The following is an 18977-nucleotide window of genomic DNA, read 5'->3' on the forward strand; positions in this document are numbered from 1 at the left end:
AGCATGAAATAAGAATTGAAGCACTTTAATCTTTGCGAGCTTGTTTTAATTCGTTCTACGCTATGCTATCCGTACGTAGACAGAACACTTGTACATTTGCCGTTGGTTTTCATACAATTTTCCTAATTTTGGTTGATGATCTTTAAGCCGAGGCTTTCCCAGTGTAATACTTTTGACTCGGCAACTATTCTAATTGCAAATCAGCAACCAACATTATACTGGACTCAGAGTCTTTATACATTCAATATCAAGAGATCTCATCATGAAGCCATTATCGATACTTAACCGCCGTTGCGGTCCTGTATTTAGCAGAGCCTATACCACAAAATCATCATCATCCATAATCTCATCACTCAAAGCCCACCCACCAAAGATAATAGCAGACTATCTGACTCCAATGCCCTCTCATCTCCTCACCACCACAATTAACGACCTTCTATATCCTTTGCCCACGGAGTCAGAAATATCATCGCCTCCTCGCGCTCTTCCCCAAGGCCATCATCTTGTTTACTTCCCCATCCAATTGCCTCCCTCGCGTCTAATTCCTGATGGCGCAGATCCTGATCATTCGCCTGGCCCGCCTTATACGCGGCGTGTATGGGCAGGCGGCGAGGTTGTTTTCAGAGGAGATGAGATGAAGCTTGATGCGAGACCGGCGATCTGTAAGGAATCGATTGAGGATGTTACCTTGAGAGGCAAAGAGGGCGAGGAGAAGGTGTTTGTTGATGTCTGGAGGAAGTATGGAACCGGTCATGAGATTGACGGGAGGACAGAGTGGGACATCGAAGAGAGGAGGACGTTGGTGTTTATGAGGGACGAAGAAAGGTCTGCCTCGCCACCTTCACCTCCACGTTTGCTCAAGTGTAAGGTTTTTCCATATCAAGCTCCAGGATCATCATTACTGACACCAATCTCAGACCCTCAACAACCGAGGTACTCAACCTCGCTCACACCTTCACCGATACACCTCTTCCACTTCTCGGCGCTCTCATTCAACGCTCACTCTATTCACTTCGATCCCCAGTTCGCGCGAGAAGTTGATGGTCACCGAGCACTTTTGGTCCATGGCCCGTTCACTCTTGCTCTGATGCTTCGCTTCCTCAACGACCGAATCGGCGCTGGTGTAGCCGTATACAAGTTCAGCTACAGGAACTACGCGCCTTTGTACGTCAATGAGCGCATGACCATTAATATCCGCAAAGTTTCGAAAGAAGACGTCGCTGAAGGACGATGGGATGTTTGGATCGAGGGGCCACAAGGAGGAATGGCTGTCAAGGGAACAGCGGATGTTGCCACCAAGTAACGACGAATTTGATTTGATATTTTATTTTGCTATGGATGATATGACTGGATATAAGAAAATGCCGACATGCTGCAATATGATTGTCTAACCAAAAGACTGGCATGGACTGAACGCCCCAGATGACACCGCTCTATTCTCCATTATCCTAATTTTCGTTCCTTTCCTATTGATAGATAACACAAGAGTTATTCTGCCTAAAATGCGACGGAACCCCTTATCTGCACACATATCATACACGCTTCTAGCCATCAATACATCTAATCGGCCCACCCGAACACCTCGCCGAGGGACAAGGTGTTGCTACGCAGGCCAGTCAGAGTGACGAGAATAGTCACCAGATCAAGAACGAGCAGGACGGTGCTCGCAAGCATGAAGCGGGGGCTGAATACACGATATAGCATCAGGTGACGGCGCAGCCAGCCAGCCCAGCTCATCGTAGCCAGGGCTTCAACGGCATAGTAGATGATGAAGACGCCGATGCCGCGGGTGGCTGTCTCTAAAACTCCCTTCTGCTTGGGACCGACCTTCCACAGAGCGAGCAGTGGTACAGACGCAGCAGCGATGATCTGGCCCGCAAAGCTGTTAAGGATAACCACGATGGGGGTCCAAGGGTAGCGGATACTAAAGAGAGGGATGAAAGCGCTATCCCACTGAATGCTGGACAGTACAGCCTGGTGGCCCGTCTTGAAATAGTAGAAGTTTCCAAGTACAGCAAGCATAATGGGCCCAATGGGGCTGGTCTTGAGCTCGTTGAGATCCAAAAGCTCAGCCAGGGTAAGAATCTGCCAGAACATAAGAGCAAGGGCACCACCGCCCATGGGCTTCGAAAGGAGGAAGCATCCCAAAAGAAGGTTAAGCGGGAGCAACAAGTAGCGAGCACCAATAGCGTTACCATATCCAATAATAGTGACAACAGGACGACCGCCAGCTCCAGCAGATTGAAGGAGGGAGACGCAGGGAGGCGCCCAAACAAAAGCAGTGCTTCCGGCAATGAAGGCGAGAGCGAGGACAATCTGGGCTAGATAAACTCCAATGGTCTTGGGGGTTCCTTCGGCGAGACGTCCCTCGAGCCAGCCGCCATTGTCAGCGGCATCAATAACCCAGTACAGGGCAGACAAAAACAGGCCTCCACGGATGACATAGCCAATCCAAGTTGGGGCCAGACCCTCATACGACCTGCTTGTGACGAGGAAAGATTTGATAATGGCTGGAAGAATAAGGCATACACCAAAAGGGATGGCAAGCTGCCAAATTGCAGAGGTTGAAGAGGTCGAAGAGGCGTAGTACGTAGAAGTGCAGTATGGCATCTGCTCTTCGCGACAAAGCTTGGAATACGAGGCGAGACGGCCGAGAATGATAAAGGCAACAGAGTGGTAAATGCCTAGATATCTCTCCCGTCGAGCCTCAATGCGGAATGCAGAGACGGCACTGGCCACACCAAAAGTGGTGATAAAAAAGAGAAGGATTGAATCCTCCCAGATGGTGTAGGAGTTGGAAGCAAACCCGATCGATTGGCTAACGGTGAAGATCGCAGCCAGCCAGCCCCAGAAAGTCGAGGGGAAGACATTGAGAATACTCCTGCCTGCATCATGCAGGGAAGAGCTGAGACCAGCCATGAAGAGCACTGCAACGAGAGCAGCAAGGCCCTCGATAGGCTGCTGGCGATACAGGCCTACACCTGTAAGAACAGAGACAGTAAAGAGAATCTTGGGGTCCCAAAGTCCCTTGAGGATCTGTTTGTGCAAGACTTCCACGGTCTCAGGCTCGTTCTCCTTGAAAGCCAAGAGTTCCAGCTTTTTCTCGGCATAGTCGAGCTCGGCGTCATTCATAATAACGTACTCATCTTCCTCCTCCCGAGATGAGTACATCAAGAGCAAGACGAGGCCAAACCCAAAGACGACAATACCCATGATCATACGAGGAACATCGAAGCGTGCCCAGAGGTCCTTGCAGACAGATAGAGTAGTCTCCTGGAACTTGCTGAAGGCAACGTAAGCATCGCGATCATTCTTGGCAATAACGCGAGCAGCCTCCCAAAGAGCAGCGGGAGACTCGGCGCCGTGGGCCTGAGTCAGTCCTCGGGCCTTGTGGTAAGATGCCTGGTATCTCTCAATCCCAGCTGCAGCAACACGCGAAACAGCGTTGAGGTTACGCCAGTCGTTGCCCTTAGTACCAGCAAACGCCTCCTCAATTGGTCCTCCCAGGTTATTGAAGGGAATAGGAATACCAAGAAGCAGCGCGAGGGTAGGAACGAGATCAATCTGGTTCACTGGTCGAACCTTGGCGTTGGGGGGAGGAATAGCAAAGTCGGAGGAGGTTCTGCCAAAGAAGGGCTTCTTTGAGTACATCCAGAGAGCAGCCTCAACTTCGTCATCGCTCTCACCGCCGTGATCACCCTTACTGTCCATACCGTGATCGCCCATAACAACAAGAAGTGTCTTGTCATCAATGCTCTCGACAAGCTTGTGGATAAAGTCGTCCATCTGGCGAAGCTTGGCTCCCATGGCAGGGTGATCAGGTCCGTATCGGTGACCAGCATGATCAACACCAAGACAATGTCCAATAAGAAGATCCCATTCGCCCTTTCGCTCTTTGTTCAATAGCGGGAAGATGTTGTCAATAACGCCGTTATCAACAGTGTGGAGATCCCAGACGTTGAAGCTGTCATAGGCCTTGCTAATATTGGGCTCGAAGTAACCAGGGAAGAGAGACCACCAAGTATCATCGCCAAGATGAGCAATCTTCTTGCCAGCGTCCTTCAGCTGCATCAACAAGTTGTCTTCCTCGATAGCCGCGCCAGCAAAGTTGCTTCCAACATCAACAAAAGTAGGCAGTGTTCCCGTCGTGAGACCTTTGAGTCTCTGCATCGTCGCGGTCGGAGGATCAGCGATAAAAGGGCGAAGGAAGGCATTCTGAGGCGACTTGACAGCTGTCTCGTAGAGGTAGGGGAAAGCATTGTGGAAGTGCTGAGCTTGCGCCGGATCCTCGGGAACAGTAAAGTCGTATCGAAGCGCGTCAATTAGAACGACAACGGCTCTGTCGAAAGACTTAGGGTGCCAGCAACCGCGATCGACATTCAATGAGCCCTTGGTGTTCTCAATTGGAGGTAGTGTGCAGTTCGACTTGTCCTCCAGCACCAGCCGTGTCAACAAGAAACCACTTGTGAAGAGCCAGATGCCGAGCGCGTGGATAGCTAGCAGGACGGCCCAGAAGGCAGCAGTCCATCGCCAGCGCTTCTCATATGTGTTTTGCCGTCTCTTGTCGAGCGCTTCGCGTCGTCGCTCCAGAACCTCTACGTTCTCTTCGGCGGGAGGGAGTCCGAATTTTGCATTGGCGGCTTGTTGAGCAGCACGAGCTCTTTCAGCTTTAGCCCATTGTTCCGCAATCTTTTGATGTTCGGTCTGGGGAGGCTGTTGCTGAGCCTTGGGCTTAGCCTTTGGCTTCTGTGGCATCTTGAATGTTGTTAGGTCTGGTAGTTAAGAGTTAGGGAACGTAATCGCTGTCGAAGGGGAGGAATTGGGGCCAGGTTCAGGGCCATTGAGATGCCCGAGCGGCGCAAGATTGATTAAACAAAAAATAAGAAGGAAAAAGGAAAGGGAAAAAAAGATTAAGTGACAATAGTGGTCTCTGCTGTGAGGGACTTGAATGTTTAGCAGAAGAGCTGTCGACCCTGGTGGATTGTTCAGTGGAGCTCTAATGGAAGAGAGTGGAGTCATTAGAATTGGATACTGACGACACACAGGAGCTTCAACAGCAAGCTCAGTACGGAGTAACTATAAGCCAATCATTATCACATCCAAGCTGGCCAAGGTCGGTCCAAGTACCTCACTCAAATACTAGCTTCACGGTAAACATACATCACACCGAATTCACTATTAGACACACTTTATATGGATGAGAGAAGCGCAGTTCTGAATTCATTATCGTCAATCCTTTGTGGATCCCTCCAAACTCTAGTAATAAGAAAGTTGCCATATATCAAGTTATCATTCTCAAGCCAATCAATTCGTTCATTGACATCAGTATCGTCCTCCAAGTCTATCTGCAAACATTGAAATCGACGTGACGTGACGTGACGTTACAGAATTCACAAATCTCCCTCCAAGAACGCCGCCCATGCTAGGATCCCGTCCCACGATGCATATCTTTTTACCAGTCAATCGCTCACCTGTCAGCTTGAAGTCGACAGGCAAACGAGAGACACCAAACTCTCAATCCTCGGTCTTTTAGTCAAACATGTCAACATTGGTAGTGGCGGGTGGTTCTGCAGTAGGTCCGCTTGCGCGTCTCCTTTCAAGTCGACGCCGTTGTCGTCGATTTTCTGCTGCGGCTGATCCGTCAACTGGCCCTTCCCCAGCAGGTCCAGGGGGCGAGGTGTTGACAGATGGAGTGATACCACTCCAAGTGCCATGGCTCTCAGCCAAACTAGACACTGTTTGGCCAAACGGGGCCGAGGCTCCTGGCAGTAGTGACGCGGGCGTTTGTGCCTGTGTAGGCTGTCCAGAGTAATACGCGGAATCTTTGCCTCGTCGTTTTTGCTTGGCAAAGGAAGGGTTCGGGGGGGACAGAGGCGGCATGGCATCCTCCTCTTCAGCTCTTCGCTCGGCAGCCGTCTCAGCTCGCTTTTGGCTGGAGTCTCTTCGATAACGTCGGCGGTACGAGGGAGACTCGAGTCCAGAGATGCTGCTGACAGAGTCTCTTCGGCGCGCTGCCTTTGCTTCCTCCTCTGTAAGTCGTCGGAGGGTCACGTTCCTGTCTTTATCATCATGTACCTTCATCTTGACACTGACACTGGCTGGGGATGCATAGCGTTCGTAACGCGAATCTTCCTCGCCTGGGGCAAGTCTTGATGTATCTCGGTCACCGGGCCGGCCTTGACGGGACCGCTGAGCCCGAGATCCTGGGGATATTCCTGAGGCCGTCGTTTCAGTGGGTGCCAGGATACCGTGGGGATCAGGTGGCATCGCAGGCATTGAGACATGCTCACTGCTGCGTCTCGAGTGGTTTCCTGCACGGCCGGCCACGGGTGGGAGATTTGATTGTGGGGGTAAAGTGCTCATTTCAGTAGGTGGGACGTAGTTACCTCGTGCAGGCCGGGGCTCAATGGTCGATTCCGACATCTCGGTTGATAGAAGCGTGTCCGTGGGAGGGTAGCCTGTTTGTCGACGTTCGATGGGCCGGCGACTGTCTCGTCTCGTGGGAGAGTCGTGTCCGTCGCCGCCGGTGAACCTGGATAATGAGGTACCAGATCTCAAGTCCTCTTCATCACGTAAGCGTTGCTCTTCCTTTGTTGCCCTCCTGTCCGCCATCTTCTTCGCAAACCATCCGAAACCAAGCCCACCTAGCAGCCCTTTCGCAAAACCACCACCAGATTTCTCGGGTTGTGGTCGTCGAGAAGGACTGACATAGGAGGAATAGTCTGACTCTTCGAAAAAGCTGCGGCCTGAATTTGGCGGGTACCGTTTGCCTCGAGGGGTCACGGATGGAGGAGGGGAGCTCAGAGCAGTCTCGGTATAACTTCCATCAGCGGCGCTCCGCATTTGCGACATCGCGGGAGGTGGCGGGCGATTTCCAGAGGGAGGGAGTAACGAAGTACGGGTGATATCGGGCTCTCTTCTATTATTGGGCGTCACATCGCTGGTGAAATCAGTCCTGGTAAAGTCAGTCATAGTGGGAGCGCTCGCGGTTGCGCGATGGCGTCTGGGCGTCTCAGTCGATACTGCAGAATACTCCGAGTAATCTTCATCGCGAGTGCGATTCTTTTTGGAAAACAGTTTTCCGAGTCCCAGGACGGCCAAGAACTTTGCGATTCCACCTCCGGCTCCAGCTCCGCCATTGTCTTTCCGCGTTACATCGGAATACTTTTCCCCGGTATGCCCAGTGAGGTAGCTAGCTGATCCGGTCCTAGATGGAAGAACTTCTGGTCTTTGGCTGCGATCAAAGGAAGGAGATCGACTTCGGACTCGACTGCCACTGTCTTGATTCTTATTCTTGTTTCGTCCTCTAGCGAGGGCTGCGAGTCCACCGAGTGCGATAAATGGACCTAGCCATTTGGCTTTGCTCTTAGGAGGCTCCGATTTGTACTCTGAGAAATATTCAGACTCTGTGTATCGAGTGCGTGTATCTTCTGTTGGCGCCAACTCAGACCGCATTTCTGAGCGTGCTCCACCCATGTAGTAGTCTCTGTGAGAAGCAGACCGCCAACTCAAGATGAAGTACAAGATAAACAGAAAGAACATCCAGACAGCGTAGAGAATGAACAGGTAGAGTGGCGAGCCGTATAAGGTGAGTCCCAGGGGAACCTGAGTAATGCCTAAAAGGGCAATCGCTCGACCGAACCATTGGTGAATCATGATGCGCAATGAGACGGACTTGGCCACCCTTCGCACGATCCAACCGCCCATAAGCTGCACTAGAAATAGAGTGAATATGGCGACACCAATCCCATGATGTGGGTTCGTCAAGCTTCGCTCAGGTCCGACCGCAAAGTAGCCCAGGATAAAGAGAGGCACCAGCAACAAGCCGGAAAAGACGTTGAGTTGACCATGGTATTTGATGGCCCAGCCGGGGCGCCTTGAATAGAATCTGGCAGTCATGACAGAAAAAGGGATGAGAAAGAGGAATATTATCGTTCCCAAAACGGCATGTGCCAGTACAAGACCATGATATTGTGTAAGTGTGGAAAATCTGTTTCCCATGCCTATCACCCAGTGTTAGTCGAATACAATCCTTGAACCCGAAGATGGGCTTGAATACCATTGTAACGCATGGTTTCATGGTTGAGACCCTGCAAATTGGGCAGTAGAAATGTATTTTTGTCAAAATCCCAGGTTCCATCTCCGACGACTTGAGTATTTGAATCATAACTCACTGCACCAGGTGCAGAGAGTTCATCGGTTGCCGGCGCCATGATGGCGACGACAGTAAGGAAAGTTGTGTTTCAGGCGGGATCGGGATGTCTCGCGCGGTGAAGTTTCGAGGTATTTCTGGTTCGTCGTAGCGTTTGGTGTGGTTCTCGTCTTGAGATCGGAATGAAGGAATGTTGTTGATGACCTTGCTGAATGCCTGTAGGTGTAGGTCGAGAAGCGAGGGCGATGTCGGATGTCTTAGGCTAAGAGTTCTAGCACAAACATCATGCCTTAGATCCCGTCGTAGTCGTAGAACCGGTTACTGAAATCAAGGACAATGAGATGCCTAGAGCCCAGGTTTGTGTAGGTGAAAAGAAGCTACAAAAAAAAAAAAGGTAGGTAGGTACGCAAGCCAAGCTCGAGGACTTGGGTCGTTCCGTCTGGGAAGGAACTCTTCCCGTCACCGTCACCGTTGCCAGTTGCTAAGGTAGGGATGGTTGGTGGGGAAACCAGCCAGCGCATCCCATCATCATCCGTACCTGCCAGGTTTGGAGCATTTCGAAGATATTTGTGGGTCGCCCGATAGTGGGGCCGTCGGCGGTGAAGAAAGTAGACGGGAGGCTTCATCAATAGCATTGTATTGGATGTGACGAGTACCTATTCTATTTAATCTTTTTAGCTGGTATGATAGTAACTGATTTATTTGCACCAGTTAGGCAGTGCCTCAAACACCTTGATCGTCGTCTGCTTTCTAAACACTTAGTCCCTCTCGGTACTCAACTATGACTCGCCTCATCCTTCACCGTCTCTGTGCTCGATCAGAGAACCCACATAGTATTTCTCAAAACTGCAATGTGCTTAGGCTCCGATTTGACACTTGTCAAGCTTTTCATCATGAGGCTGTTTGAACCACTAGGAGTTCGCAGACTGATGCAATATGCCCCAGGCCGTGCGCTGTTACGACGTGTCGGCCCAAGTTCCGTATGATCCGTTGCGATGGTACCTGAAAAGTGCAGTCTAGGTTTCCATGATCTTAATGTTGCACTATTACGCAGTATTGAACTTACTGAAAGGTCAAGGTTTTGATTCCCTGAGAGATGTAAAATCTGAAGTCAATGCTACCAGGATCTACAAGGTCATGCAGCTAAGCTATCAGAGAGTCACACCAAAGATCTCTCCACAAACAAATGCAGCGTTTATGCAGCCAAGAAATGCACAAATCGTTCCTTTCGTCTTTCGTCATTCACTAATGAAGGCCAGCTGATTAGTGAAACAATTCTTATGAAACCGTCCCTAAATAAATGCTGCCCCACCATTCCCTAGAACACGGCCACATGGGTTGTTGAGGGATTGGGACGAAATGTGCCAACAAAGTAAAGAAATGCTTCAGAATCTCTAGAAGTTTGTAATCATTTCTCTCCTGATTATGAGTCTCAGTCCTTGGAATTGAAAGTCTGAGAAAGCAGCTCCTATCGCTGCCTCTGAAGTCGGAAGAATCCTATTGTGTTTCCACAGCATAGGCATACAGACATATTATATTACATCCATGTAACATCATTTATCTAAGACTGAATCCTGATCCTACAAACCAGTTTACACACACAGCCACAGAGCATCAAATGATAGTGGTATGCTATGAAAGCATGAAATATTTGTATACCCTCTTCGAACAGAGCCTAACAACAAAAGGTGGCTTCCAGCAACCAAAAAGATCCGAGGAGTAAACCTCGGCTCCCTCTTCATCTTTGAGCCCTGGATCGATAGCCAAGAATGGGCCAACACAGGTTGTGAGGGGGAAAAGTCCGAATTTGACTGTGTCATGAACAAGGGACAAGACATTGCAGACAAAAACTTTCAAGCTCATTGGAAACGCTGGATCAATCAAACCGATCTCGACGAGATGATGAGCTATGGCCTGAACACTATTCGTCTGCCTCTAGGATATTGGCTAAAGGAAGACCTTGTTGACGATTCAGAGCACTTCCCCAAGGTATTTGAATCGTTTCTTGATATGCTGTAGCTAATACTTGGAGGGTGGTTTGGAATACTTGACTCAACTCTGTAGTTGGGCAAACGGCCGAGGCTTCTATATCATTCTCGAGTCAGTCTCTCAACAAGATCACAGTTCATACCTACTAACTGTAAAATTAGCCTACACGGTGCCCCCAGTGCTCAAGAACCCAACCAACCCATTACGGGTCAATCTCGACTTTCTTCCTGGTGTTTGTTGACGAACTGCATCCTGTGAATTTTAGGAAAGACGATACAAGAACTGACAATGCTACTGATTAAGGTTAATTGTACTTGTTTTATCTAAGACCCGATTAAACCATCGCTATATAAGACTGAAATAACCTTGTGATGATATACCGATAAAGCCTGTGTTACAGAACAGACGTAATTACCTCCTCAATACTAGAACTAGCCATGACGCCAGTCGGTATCCAGCAATGATGGAAATCATAATGCCGACATTGCGTCCCATATGTCCGTTCGAATATCCATACTGATTCAAAACAGCCTGTCCGTCGATTTCACACTGGTCCGCCAGGGTTGACTGATACATGCAGCGACATCCGTCACCACAGCTGTAGACTCGATCGGCAAACTCATTGACCATCATACCCTCGAACACATACTTCTGGTAGTCCCAGTAGTGAAAGACGTATTTGTAGAAGACATTAAGGATAGTTGGAGGCACCATGAAGCCACCAACCGACATCCACAGGCCATTCGCAAAGGCCACCAGAGCAAGAGAGATTACGAAACTGGGAAATAGGGATGTCATAAAGACAACAAGTGACTCTGCAGCGAGCAGATCGAGGAACAGCCACAGAACCCAGGTGAAGAAGGCCTTTGCAGTTGGCTGGAAGTTGGAAAGCCAGTATGAGATGACTGAGAAGAGAATGGAAATAAGGAACAGGTAAGGAACGCCGATGAAGAAGTTGGATATAATAAGTTCCGCTGCTCCATAAAGGCCATTGTGGTGCTCTTTGACGTATTGGAGCCGATCTTCAATGAAAGCAGGGACATAAGCCACTGCCATGAAACTCATAAAGGCTGAGCCGAAAAAGATGGCGTTGATGAATGGCTGAATAGACTCTTGCGCAGGGTCGAGCCTTACCCAGACAGTTCCCATCATGATGGCGAGACCAAGATACATAGCGATACGAATTCCGTAGGCTACGACATCTCGATAGCTTTTGATGAAACTTCGATGGAGAAGAGTAAGCGTAAGGCTAAACATGCTAGGCCTCTTCTCAATTGCATCGATATTCCAGTCACCACCCAAAGATTCGGCAGCCTTGATTGTAGTTTTGACTTCGCTCGCTTGTCGTGAGTTTTGCCATGCGGTTTGAAGTGTTTCCAAGTCTCTTGTTGCCTCGCCTCTATCCTGGGCAAAGTCAATGTTGACCAGCTCAAGAAGATGCTCGGCAGGGTTGACATACTGAGGTAGCGGAGATCCAACTTCGGAGTAGTATGCCGCAACACTGTTTACAGGTCCGAAGTAATGGGTCTTTCCGCCAGATAGGAGGAGCAACTTGTCGAATAAGTTGAAGGTCGATGTGGATGGTTGATGGATAGAGCAGATGACAATAAGGTTGTTGCGCTTGGCCACATCGCGAAGATATTTAACAACTTCTAAACTGGCAGCTGAGTCGAGACCACTTGTCGGTTCATCAAGAAAAAGAAGCTTGGGACTAGTGATGAGTTGACTCGCAACACCGACACGACGTTTCTGGCCACCTGAGATACCCTTACGAATCGGCGTTCCGATAAGGGTATTGGCTTGTTCGACTAGACCGAAAGACTCGAGGAGGTTGTTGATGCGGACGATCCGTTCTTTCTTAGACAAAGAACTATCCATGGTCAGATACTATCTAGAAGCTGTGTAGACAGAATGCTTACCTTGAGCTGGCGAGCCGCGATGAGAACTCGAGTGTTTCTCGAACAGTCAACGAGCCAATGAGGGCATCTTCCTGTTCAACGAAGCACGAGACTTCTCTGAACTCGGCAAGGGACAAATGGTTTCCGTTGATGTTGACTTCTGCTTCAGCACTGCTCGCATTCGTTGGACGGCGTGCTAGTACGTTAAGAAGTGTTGTTTTCCCGCAACCTGAGGGACCCATGAGGGCGCAAATCTCTCCTGGAAATATTATCAGCGTGGTATCACTGAAGAATGACGGTCACCACAAACCTGCTTCGACTATGCCTTCGACATTATCAACGATTGCCTTGGGCTGTTTTGTTTCTCTGTCTTTGACTGTTACAGTGACGTTGCGCCAAGTGAAATTCTTGATTGTGGTGTTGAGAAGATGCTTCTCTGCGACAGGACGTTGCTCTGAGTCCATGCTGTTGTCCAAGTCAGATGACTTACGGACCGTCATTTTGATGGCTTCACGATTGAGTACCGTAGTAGAGATGAAGGGGGTTGGAGGGCACTGGTGAGTGTAGCAATTGATTGTTTTGGTGATGTCAAGAAAAGACAACTTGCATGCTGTGTTCTTATATATGAGTAAACACTGCAGTCATCTGGAGAAATCAATCTAAGAGGACAGAGGAGAGACTGTCTCATCTTTCGGCGTCTTGACTATAGCCCGTGCCATCCACCAATTTTCAGCTGAAGCAAAAGGTGCGCCGCGACTGGTAAATTTTGATTGCTTACTCGAGCTCCGCCACTACCATTTTGGGACCTCTGAGCTGACGTATGTATTACTGCTTCTATGGCTCTACAGCCTGTCAAAGCTGAACATGTCTCCGAATGGAAGCGGACGATAAACAAGAAGCAGATCAGAAAGACCGATATCCGGGATCCGGCTCATCTCTATTGTATCTAGATCTCTCTGTATAGTGAACAACTGCCGAGTTATCAGATAATCTCAAGCTTACGGGTGGTGGAATTGCATCCATAAATTTCCATGCATGTAAGCAATCTCGGTGTTTAGATTATTTCTTTTCGTATTACCCATGCATGTGAATTCAGCTTCTGAGTAAGATTTCACCCAGTTCCTGAATCCGTCCCGACTTGTTGGCTCCTTCATGTGATTGGCTCGTGATGGCTTAATTCCCGAGTAATAGGGCTGAATCTCGACCAGGGTCGCCGACGAGCCGAAGACTCGACATCGCCGAGGGCCGTTTTAAACAGCGACGGCGAGAATATGAAGCTTATTCTTGATCTAAATTAGAAATGCCGTGTCTTTGATATCTGAGAGTCAAGCCGACTTATCCGGTCTTCCTCTTCTTCCAGGCATCATTCTCACGACTCAGAGATAGGTATTAGACAAATAATGCCATGCCGGGAATAACATGTATCCTCCAATTTCTAAATAGGGCTACAATACTCTATACATCATAACAGTCTAATTACTTCTCATCGCACATGTACATTTTGCATCTATACATCTTATCCGTTGCAACAGTGCATCAAAGTCTCTCGGCTCGAAGTCACCAGCCAAAACGCCTAGCTTCAAATCAAGTTTCAAGTACAACCTTTTCTTGGAAGCCCTAGGCCGGTAGTGTTTAATTCCATTGCTTGTTCCCAGGATCGGTCCAATGACCCATCATACCAGGCACAACCTGCATATCCTCAAACTCGTGAATCATAGCGTCGTCCGCCGCAATCTTGTCCATCACTTCATCATGGGTCATACTGATCCAAAACTGTGGCAGTGTCCTATGCTGCTTCTTGACCTGGTAGATGCTTCGAGCCATGCTCTTCACAGAACTACTCTCTCGCTCTGAAGCGCTCCATACCAAAGACATCCGTGAGAGGGCACCAATGTTGAAGCGCAGAACCTGGCGCAAGTTGTTCTCGCTATCGGGTGTGAATATAGCCCATCTGTTGAGGTGAATTATAGAGGACATTGTAACCACGTAACTGAAGAAGTGACTGTGAGAAAGTAGCGAGACACGATGGGTGACAAGCTCGCTGATCTCTGTCGCGGCCTGTATTATGTTCTTCGTATGGTTGTTGAAATCGTCTACTGACGATACAGAATTGTATTGGTCGGTCTGGTTGTTTGACTGGCTCAATATTGAGTTCAGCTGCGAATATGGTTGATGAAGCAGAATCGACGTAGCGTGAGTTATCATGTGAGCTTGAAAGAGCATCTCATCAAAATGGCCATATTGCCGTACAGCGTCTGCCTTTGACTTGGGTAAGCTGACTCGCCAACTCGTCAACATCGTCTGGATATTTCTGAGGCTTTCGTCGTCAGGTCCAGAAACGGGAGGGATTCTCAAGAGTCGTCCGAGATTTTGAGCCGCTTGTATTCGATACGCGAAAGATGAAAACTTGTGGCTTGTACCGGAGAAGTCACTCTCATTCATATCCCTAAGATACATTGGCTCGGGAATGTCCTACAGAGTCAATCAGGTCAGAGATATTCTACCATACGAAGGAATTAATATCTTACACCGGACAGATATTCATGCTCCTCACAAGGCAAGGCAACATCAGAAGCCACATCGAACAGCAAAAAGTTCGTGCTTCGATGGACACCAGCGATTAGCCCGTCCACAATGAAAAGCTCCCACCACGTCCGTCTCCAACTCTCTTCCATCATGGGAATGCCTCTCCCGTAAGTGGTCGCATATGATCTCGTATTGAGACCAATATCCACAGAAATTCTCTCGAGTCCAGATAATATTTGTCGAGCTTGGTCCTGTTGGCCTTGTCCATCCAACCCGATCAGAAGGAGTAACAAAGCCTGTACAAGGAACCCATCTTTTCGACGACGCGGTTCGTAGATGAGTTGATGAGCTTCCTGGAAGAATCTCCCCCGCTCTGAACATGCTGGAATATGTAATGAGCCGATCCAGCGCATGACAGCGAGTACGGGCATCACAGAACTCTCGTGAGAGATCATCAGAAGTGACTCCTTCGGCAACACAAAGGGATGTGCGGCATGGAAATGGTTGTAAAACGAGTCTATACAGCGTTCGGGTAAAGTCAGTGCAGGGACATGCGTCACGACATGCTCATGCTGTGGACTCGTGAACAAGTTGAGCATATCAGTTGATGTATCTGCTGTATCGTAAGGCCCGAAGAAAGACATATCGCTCTCCATGCTGTTGCTAGCGTCCAAGGCAGGGTCGAGGAAAGGTGTCGATAATGGTGAGTTGAACATGTCGTCGCTCATATTGGGACTCAGAAATAAAGATGATCCCAGCGAAGCAGAACGTTCTGGCCTTGATGTCACTGAGCCTTCGCCACTACGTGTTCGAGTTCGAGCTGGAGACACGCCGTGCTTCTTGCTGGGCTTTTGAACATTGCTTCTTCGAGGACCTTTGTAGCCCCGTCTTGAAGCCACATAGACACACTCAGAACCAGAACTAAGGCAGCGAGAACAAGGATTTACACCATCGCATTTCAGGTGTCTTCCCCGCTAAGAGAGAAATAATGTCAACAGTGGCTCTACCTCGTTGCAAGAGACAGTACTTACACAAGCCAGACAAGCAGCTGGGACAGAAGTAACACTCATGCGACTGCTCTCAGCCGCCGTAGACGTTGATCCACAAGGTGAAGCCCTCCCATCGACGCCAGAGCTGGGCGAGTTTGAGTTGGAGGACAGTTCATCGTTCCCTGAGTATGTATCTTCTCTATTTGAGTTTGAGGTTGACTGGTGGAATGAGTTTCTGGGGTTCATTGTCGGAGAATACCACATATACGATGTGCTTAGAGGGTCAGAATAGAATGAATAAGGTTGAGGAGAGGGAAACGGCGAGGAGAACTCGGAACGAGTCCCAGAGAAAGTCTTCCTTCTTTCGTCCATTGATGAGTGCTTCTTTGAAGATTGTTAGTGGTTTCAAGAAGTGAATTCAAGCTTCGATATAAGCCAATAGTGGGTATTTCGAGATTGAGGCGTTGGCGGTAGTTGACTGAAAGATGGGACTTAGTACAGGTGCTGACTGTGTCTTAGTCGAGTTCAGATCTTGAATGCCACTTTCTTAAGAAGGCGGCCGCTTGGCTTAGATCTAAAAGTGAACCTTGCTAGGGCGCAAGAGACAATATCTCTGAAGGGCGCAAGTGATCCAAGGTGACGATATTTGTTGAATAATCAACTCTCACTCGACATGTCTGCTGGCATAGACTTGAGAGGGAAATGGAACCTGCAAAGAAGATGGAAGAAGATTAATAATACTTCGAAACGAATACGCTTCTGCATGGTCTGCCTGTTATAGATATTCTTCCTCAGGCACAGAACAACGTCATGTCACTGATGAACGAGCCGATTCTCCGAATGATTCAAAAGCAACCCTGGTTACCATGTCCAAATAGGACATTTAAGCGCCAGTCTCGATATCATCATGCTTCACTCGGAAGGCTATGTACGGAACCCGGCATTTCCATCATGGCAAACCGTGTACAGCCAAGCATCTCTCTTACAAGGACCATCTTCAGCCCTAGCACTAGCAAACGGCGGTAGTTCAGGGATCACGAAACAAGTAAGTATTTGAGATTGGGGGTTATACTTCCTGCTCCCTACTCGCTACGCCATCCTCTTCATTCTGCCACTTGCATCATTCGCTTGCGTTGTCATTGTATTCGCTTGTGCCGCACAGATTCGAAGATGACAGGGGTAAGCTTGGTCCGACCTCGAAATGCAGACAGAGACTCGTGTCAGCCAGTAAGGTTAACCAAACTAGCGGACGCCCGCCCAGACTGTCGGTGCCACATGTTGAAATGGTGCAACGCTCGTTTAGTTGACTATCTAGCCTAGAGGAGGCAAAAAAAGTGAAAGACCTCTATCCTAGGGGATGAAAATATTTGGATAACTGTAGCCTAAGCTGAGGGGGGGTCTTTACTAAGTTGATTTTAATATCCTCTTCTAAAGTCTCAAGTTCTCTTTTGCTCCCTGAGACCAGTCTTGCATTGTGGAGCACAGTTTTAAGAGGCTAGTTAGTTACAATTACTAAGTAAACCCGAGTCTTTAACATGGGGTGATTATCTCCAGGAGCTTATAACCACTAACCTGCGGGCGTTATATTAGAGAGCCGGGGTTACCAGCACAAGGGTGCGTCTAAGCTCTGCCATGGACCAATCAGGTCAGTCAGCTCGTACAAGTTGATCCATTTCTATAAACGGCCATGCAGGTCTCATTGCTTCAGAATATTGAGGGAACAACAGAAAACAGCATGTCACTTGCTTCCCTTTTAGACGATCCTCATCCCATTCCAGTACCGAGCATGATGCAGCATGCACGCCTTTGCCGCATCCCGACGTGTCGGGCTTGGCATAGTAGAAGGACAGGGGTGACAAGTATTTGCATTCTTTTCGTCTTGACCTCGTGGCTGCGACATGTCTGTGGGTGTGAAGGCCGGCACTCATATGTCCCGGCCACACTGCCTCGATGTCAACTCCAGCAACTAACTATATGCGAGTCTAACAATACTAAGAGACCATCATCGTGCTTATGGCTTCACCCAAGGTCTAATCCTAAAACCTTAGTTCTTAGCACCAAAGATCATACCATTGCATAGCATCATAACTGGCTGGCTGAAGTGCTGTAATTACCCAGGCTTTTCCTAAGCTAATCTTGTATTCATCAGAGGCCATGCCATGTTGCAGCTTGCCAGGTGTGTGGGTATCATCCCCAAGCCTTTACAAGGCACCGGAAATCATGTCGGCAAGGTAATGCAACGCTGCGAGGTCTAGCTCTGCGGAAGTTGAAGGCCGCGGAGGTGGAAGTGGAAGTGGGAGTGGGAGTGGGAGTGGGAGTGAGAGTCAACTTAAGCCACGTTTTTACGCTTACCTGAGCCAGTAAGCCATGCAATTCTAGAACTGGCTTCGAAGATATCTCGACCAGAAGTGATGAATTGCGGCCCGCAAGCGGTGTTGCGGCATCTATCACGGACCGCGTACCCGGGATATTAGATGGCTTACTGAGAGCTGATGAGGATCAACTCCATAATTAGTAAGAATTAGAAGACGTTGACAAGACTTCCAAAAATACAATTGGTCTAACTTGACGCGGAATTTGAGACGAATGACGTACGTATTTTATTTCCCACAGGCTGACTCACAAGATGGTTCAAGCTGCCAACATCAACCTTAAACAAACATCCATCCATCATGTAGGTGGGTGTAACTTGGTGTTTAGCATCTCGGAGAAGCCGTCTGCATGTAACATCCGGATCTACAGCTACAATCCGAGTTAAATCCTAGCGAATCACACTGTAGTTTCTGGTGACAGGATATTCCATATTGAGTTAAGCACAAGACAGGGGTTGAGAGAAGCTGAACATCAAGTGCTGTAGGCAACCGTTTACTCAAGTCCTGTAGGCGGTCTGCTTAACAATTTCCAACTCGAGGTTTCAGAGAAATGCAACATTACTGGCCTCACAAAACATGGAGTCAGTTCTCAACTTCGCAAACTACCGGCGTTAAGAAGATCATGCATGAAGCGGAAATGGCAGTTGCTTAAGGACCCTGGTCTCGAAGGATTCATGTACATCCGATCCATGGCGATTCGGGTCCTTTCGGCATTTATACGCCCCTTACTCATGGTAACGGGGTTGCTTACAGTACACTACACTACACTACACTACTGTACACGGCGTGTGTCGCTAATACGAAAAAGAGATCGACAAGATAGATAGACGAAGAGTGCACGAGTCAATTGCAGCCCTGTTGAAGGATCCGAACGACTCGATGATTGTCGCAGGATGAATGCCATTGGCTACATTTACGGGTTTCCATATTCGACATCAATTAACCAGCCTTGGATCCAATTCATCATCTCATCTCCGTTCTTGTTTGTCTTTCCCTTCTATCTCCGGGCTGCTTATCATAGCTCCCACCAATCATCGCCTCATCCCGACCT

General features: G+C 48.7%; 6 protein-coding genes across 6 annotated transcripts; 2 read left to right on the plus strand and 4 right to left on the minus strand.

Annotated features, from left to right (window-relative positions):
• Positions 1 to 262: 262 nt before the first annotated feature.
• FPRO_10656 (uncharacterized protein) lies at positions 263 to 1303 on the plus strand (the record flags this gene model as incomplete). Its single annotated transcript, XM_031231643.1, has 2 exons — positions 263 to 863; positions 918 to 1303. The coding sequence occupies 2 exons, from the start codon at positions 263 to 265 to the stop codon at positions 1301 to 1303; spliced, it is 987 nt and encodes a 328-aa protein (XP_031081659.1).
• A 257-nt stretch (positions 1304 to 1560) lies between these two features.
• On the minus strand, positions 1561 to 4755 carry FPRO_10657 (uncharacterized protein; the record flags this gene model as incomplete). The annotated part of the gene is made up of 1 exon (XM_031231644.1): positions 1561 to 4755. The coding sequence occupies one exon, from the start codon at positions 4753 to 4755 to the stop codon at positions 1561 to 1563; it is 3195 nt and encodes a 1064-aa protein (XP_031081660.1).
• A 774-nt stretch (positions 4756 to 5529) lies between these two features.
• FPRO_10658 (uncharacterized protein) lies at positions 5530 to 8213 on the minus strand (the record flags this gene model as incomplete). Its single annotated transcript, XM_031231645.1, has 2 exons — positions 5530 to 8003; positions 8060 to 8213. 2 exons carry the CDS (start codon positions 8211 to 8213, stop codon positions 5530 to 5532), a joined length of 2628 nt encoding a protein of 875 aa, XP_031081661.1.
• Positions 8214 to 9511: 1298 nt separating this feature from the next.
• On the plus strand, positions 9512 to 10171 carry FPRO_10659 (uncharacterized protein; the record flags this gene model as incomplete). Its single annotated transcript, XM_031231646.1, has 2 exons — positions 9512 to 9524; positions 9825 to 10171. The coding sequence occupies 2 exons, from the start codon at positions 9512 to 9514 to the stop codon at positions 10169 to 10171; spliced, it is 360 nt and encodes a 119-aa protein (XP_031081662.1).
• Positions 10172 to 10552: 381 nt separating this feature from the next.
• Positions 10553 to 12539, minus strand: FPRO_10660 (uncharacterized protein; the record flags this gene model as incomplete). The annotated part of the gene is made up of 3 exons (XM_031231647.1): positions 10553 to 12011; positions 12061 to 12298; positions 12350 to 12539. 3 exons carry the CDS (start codon positions 12537 to 12539, stop codon positions 10553 to 10555), a joined length of 1887 nt encoding a protein of 628 aa, XP_031081663.1.
• A 1132-nt stretch (positions 12540 to 13671) lies between these two features.
• FPRO_10661 (uncharacterized protein) lies at positions 13672 to 15800 on the minus strand (the record flags this gene model as incomplete). The annotated part of the gene is made up of 3 exons (XM_031231648.1): positions 13672 to 14511; positions 14568 to 15539; positions 15597 to 15800. The coding sequence occupies 3 exons, from the start codon at positions 15798 to 15800 to the stop codon at positions 13672 to 13674; spliced, it is 2016 nt and encodes a 671-aa protein (XP_031081664.1).
• Between the last annotated feature and the right edge of the window lie 3177 nt (positions 15801 to 18977).

This window comes from Fusarium proliferatum, assembly GCF_900067095.1.
Source record: "Fusarium proliferatum ET1 genome assembly, contig: FPRO_scaffold005, whole genome shotgun sequence".
NCBI lineage: Eukaryota > Fungi > Ascomycota > Sordariomycetes > Hypocreales > Nectriaceae > Fusarium > Fusarium proliferatum.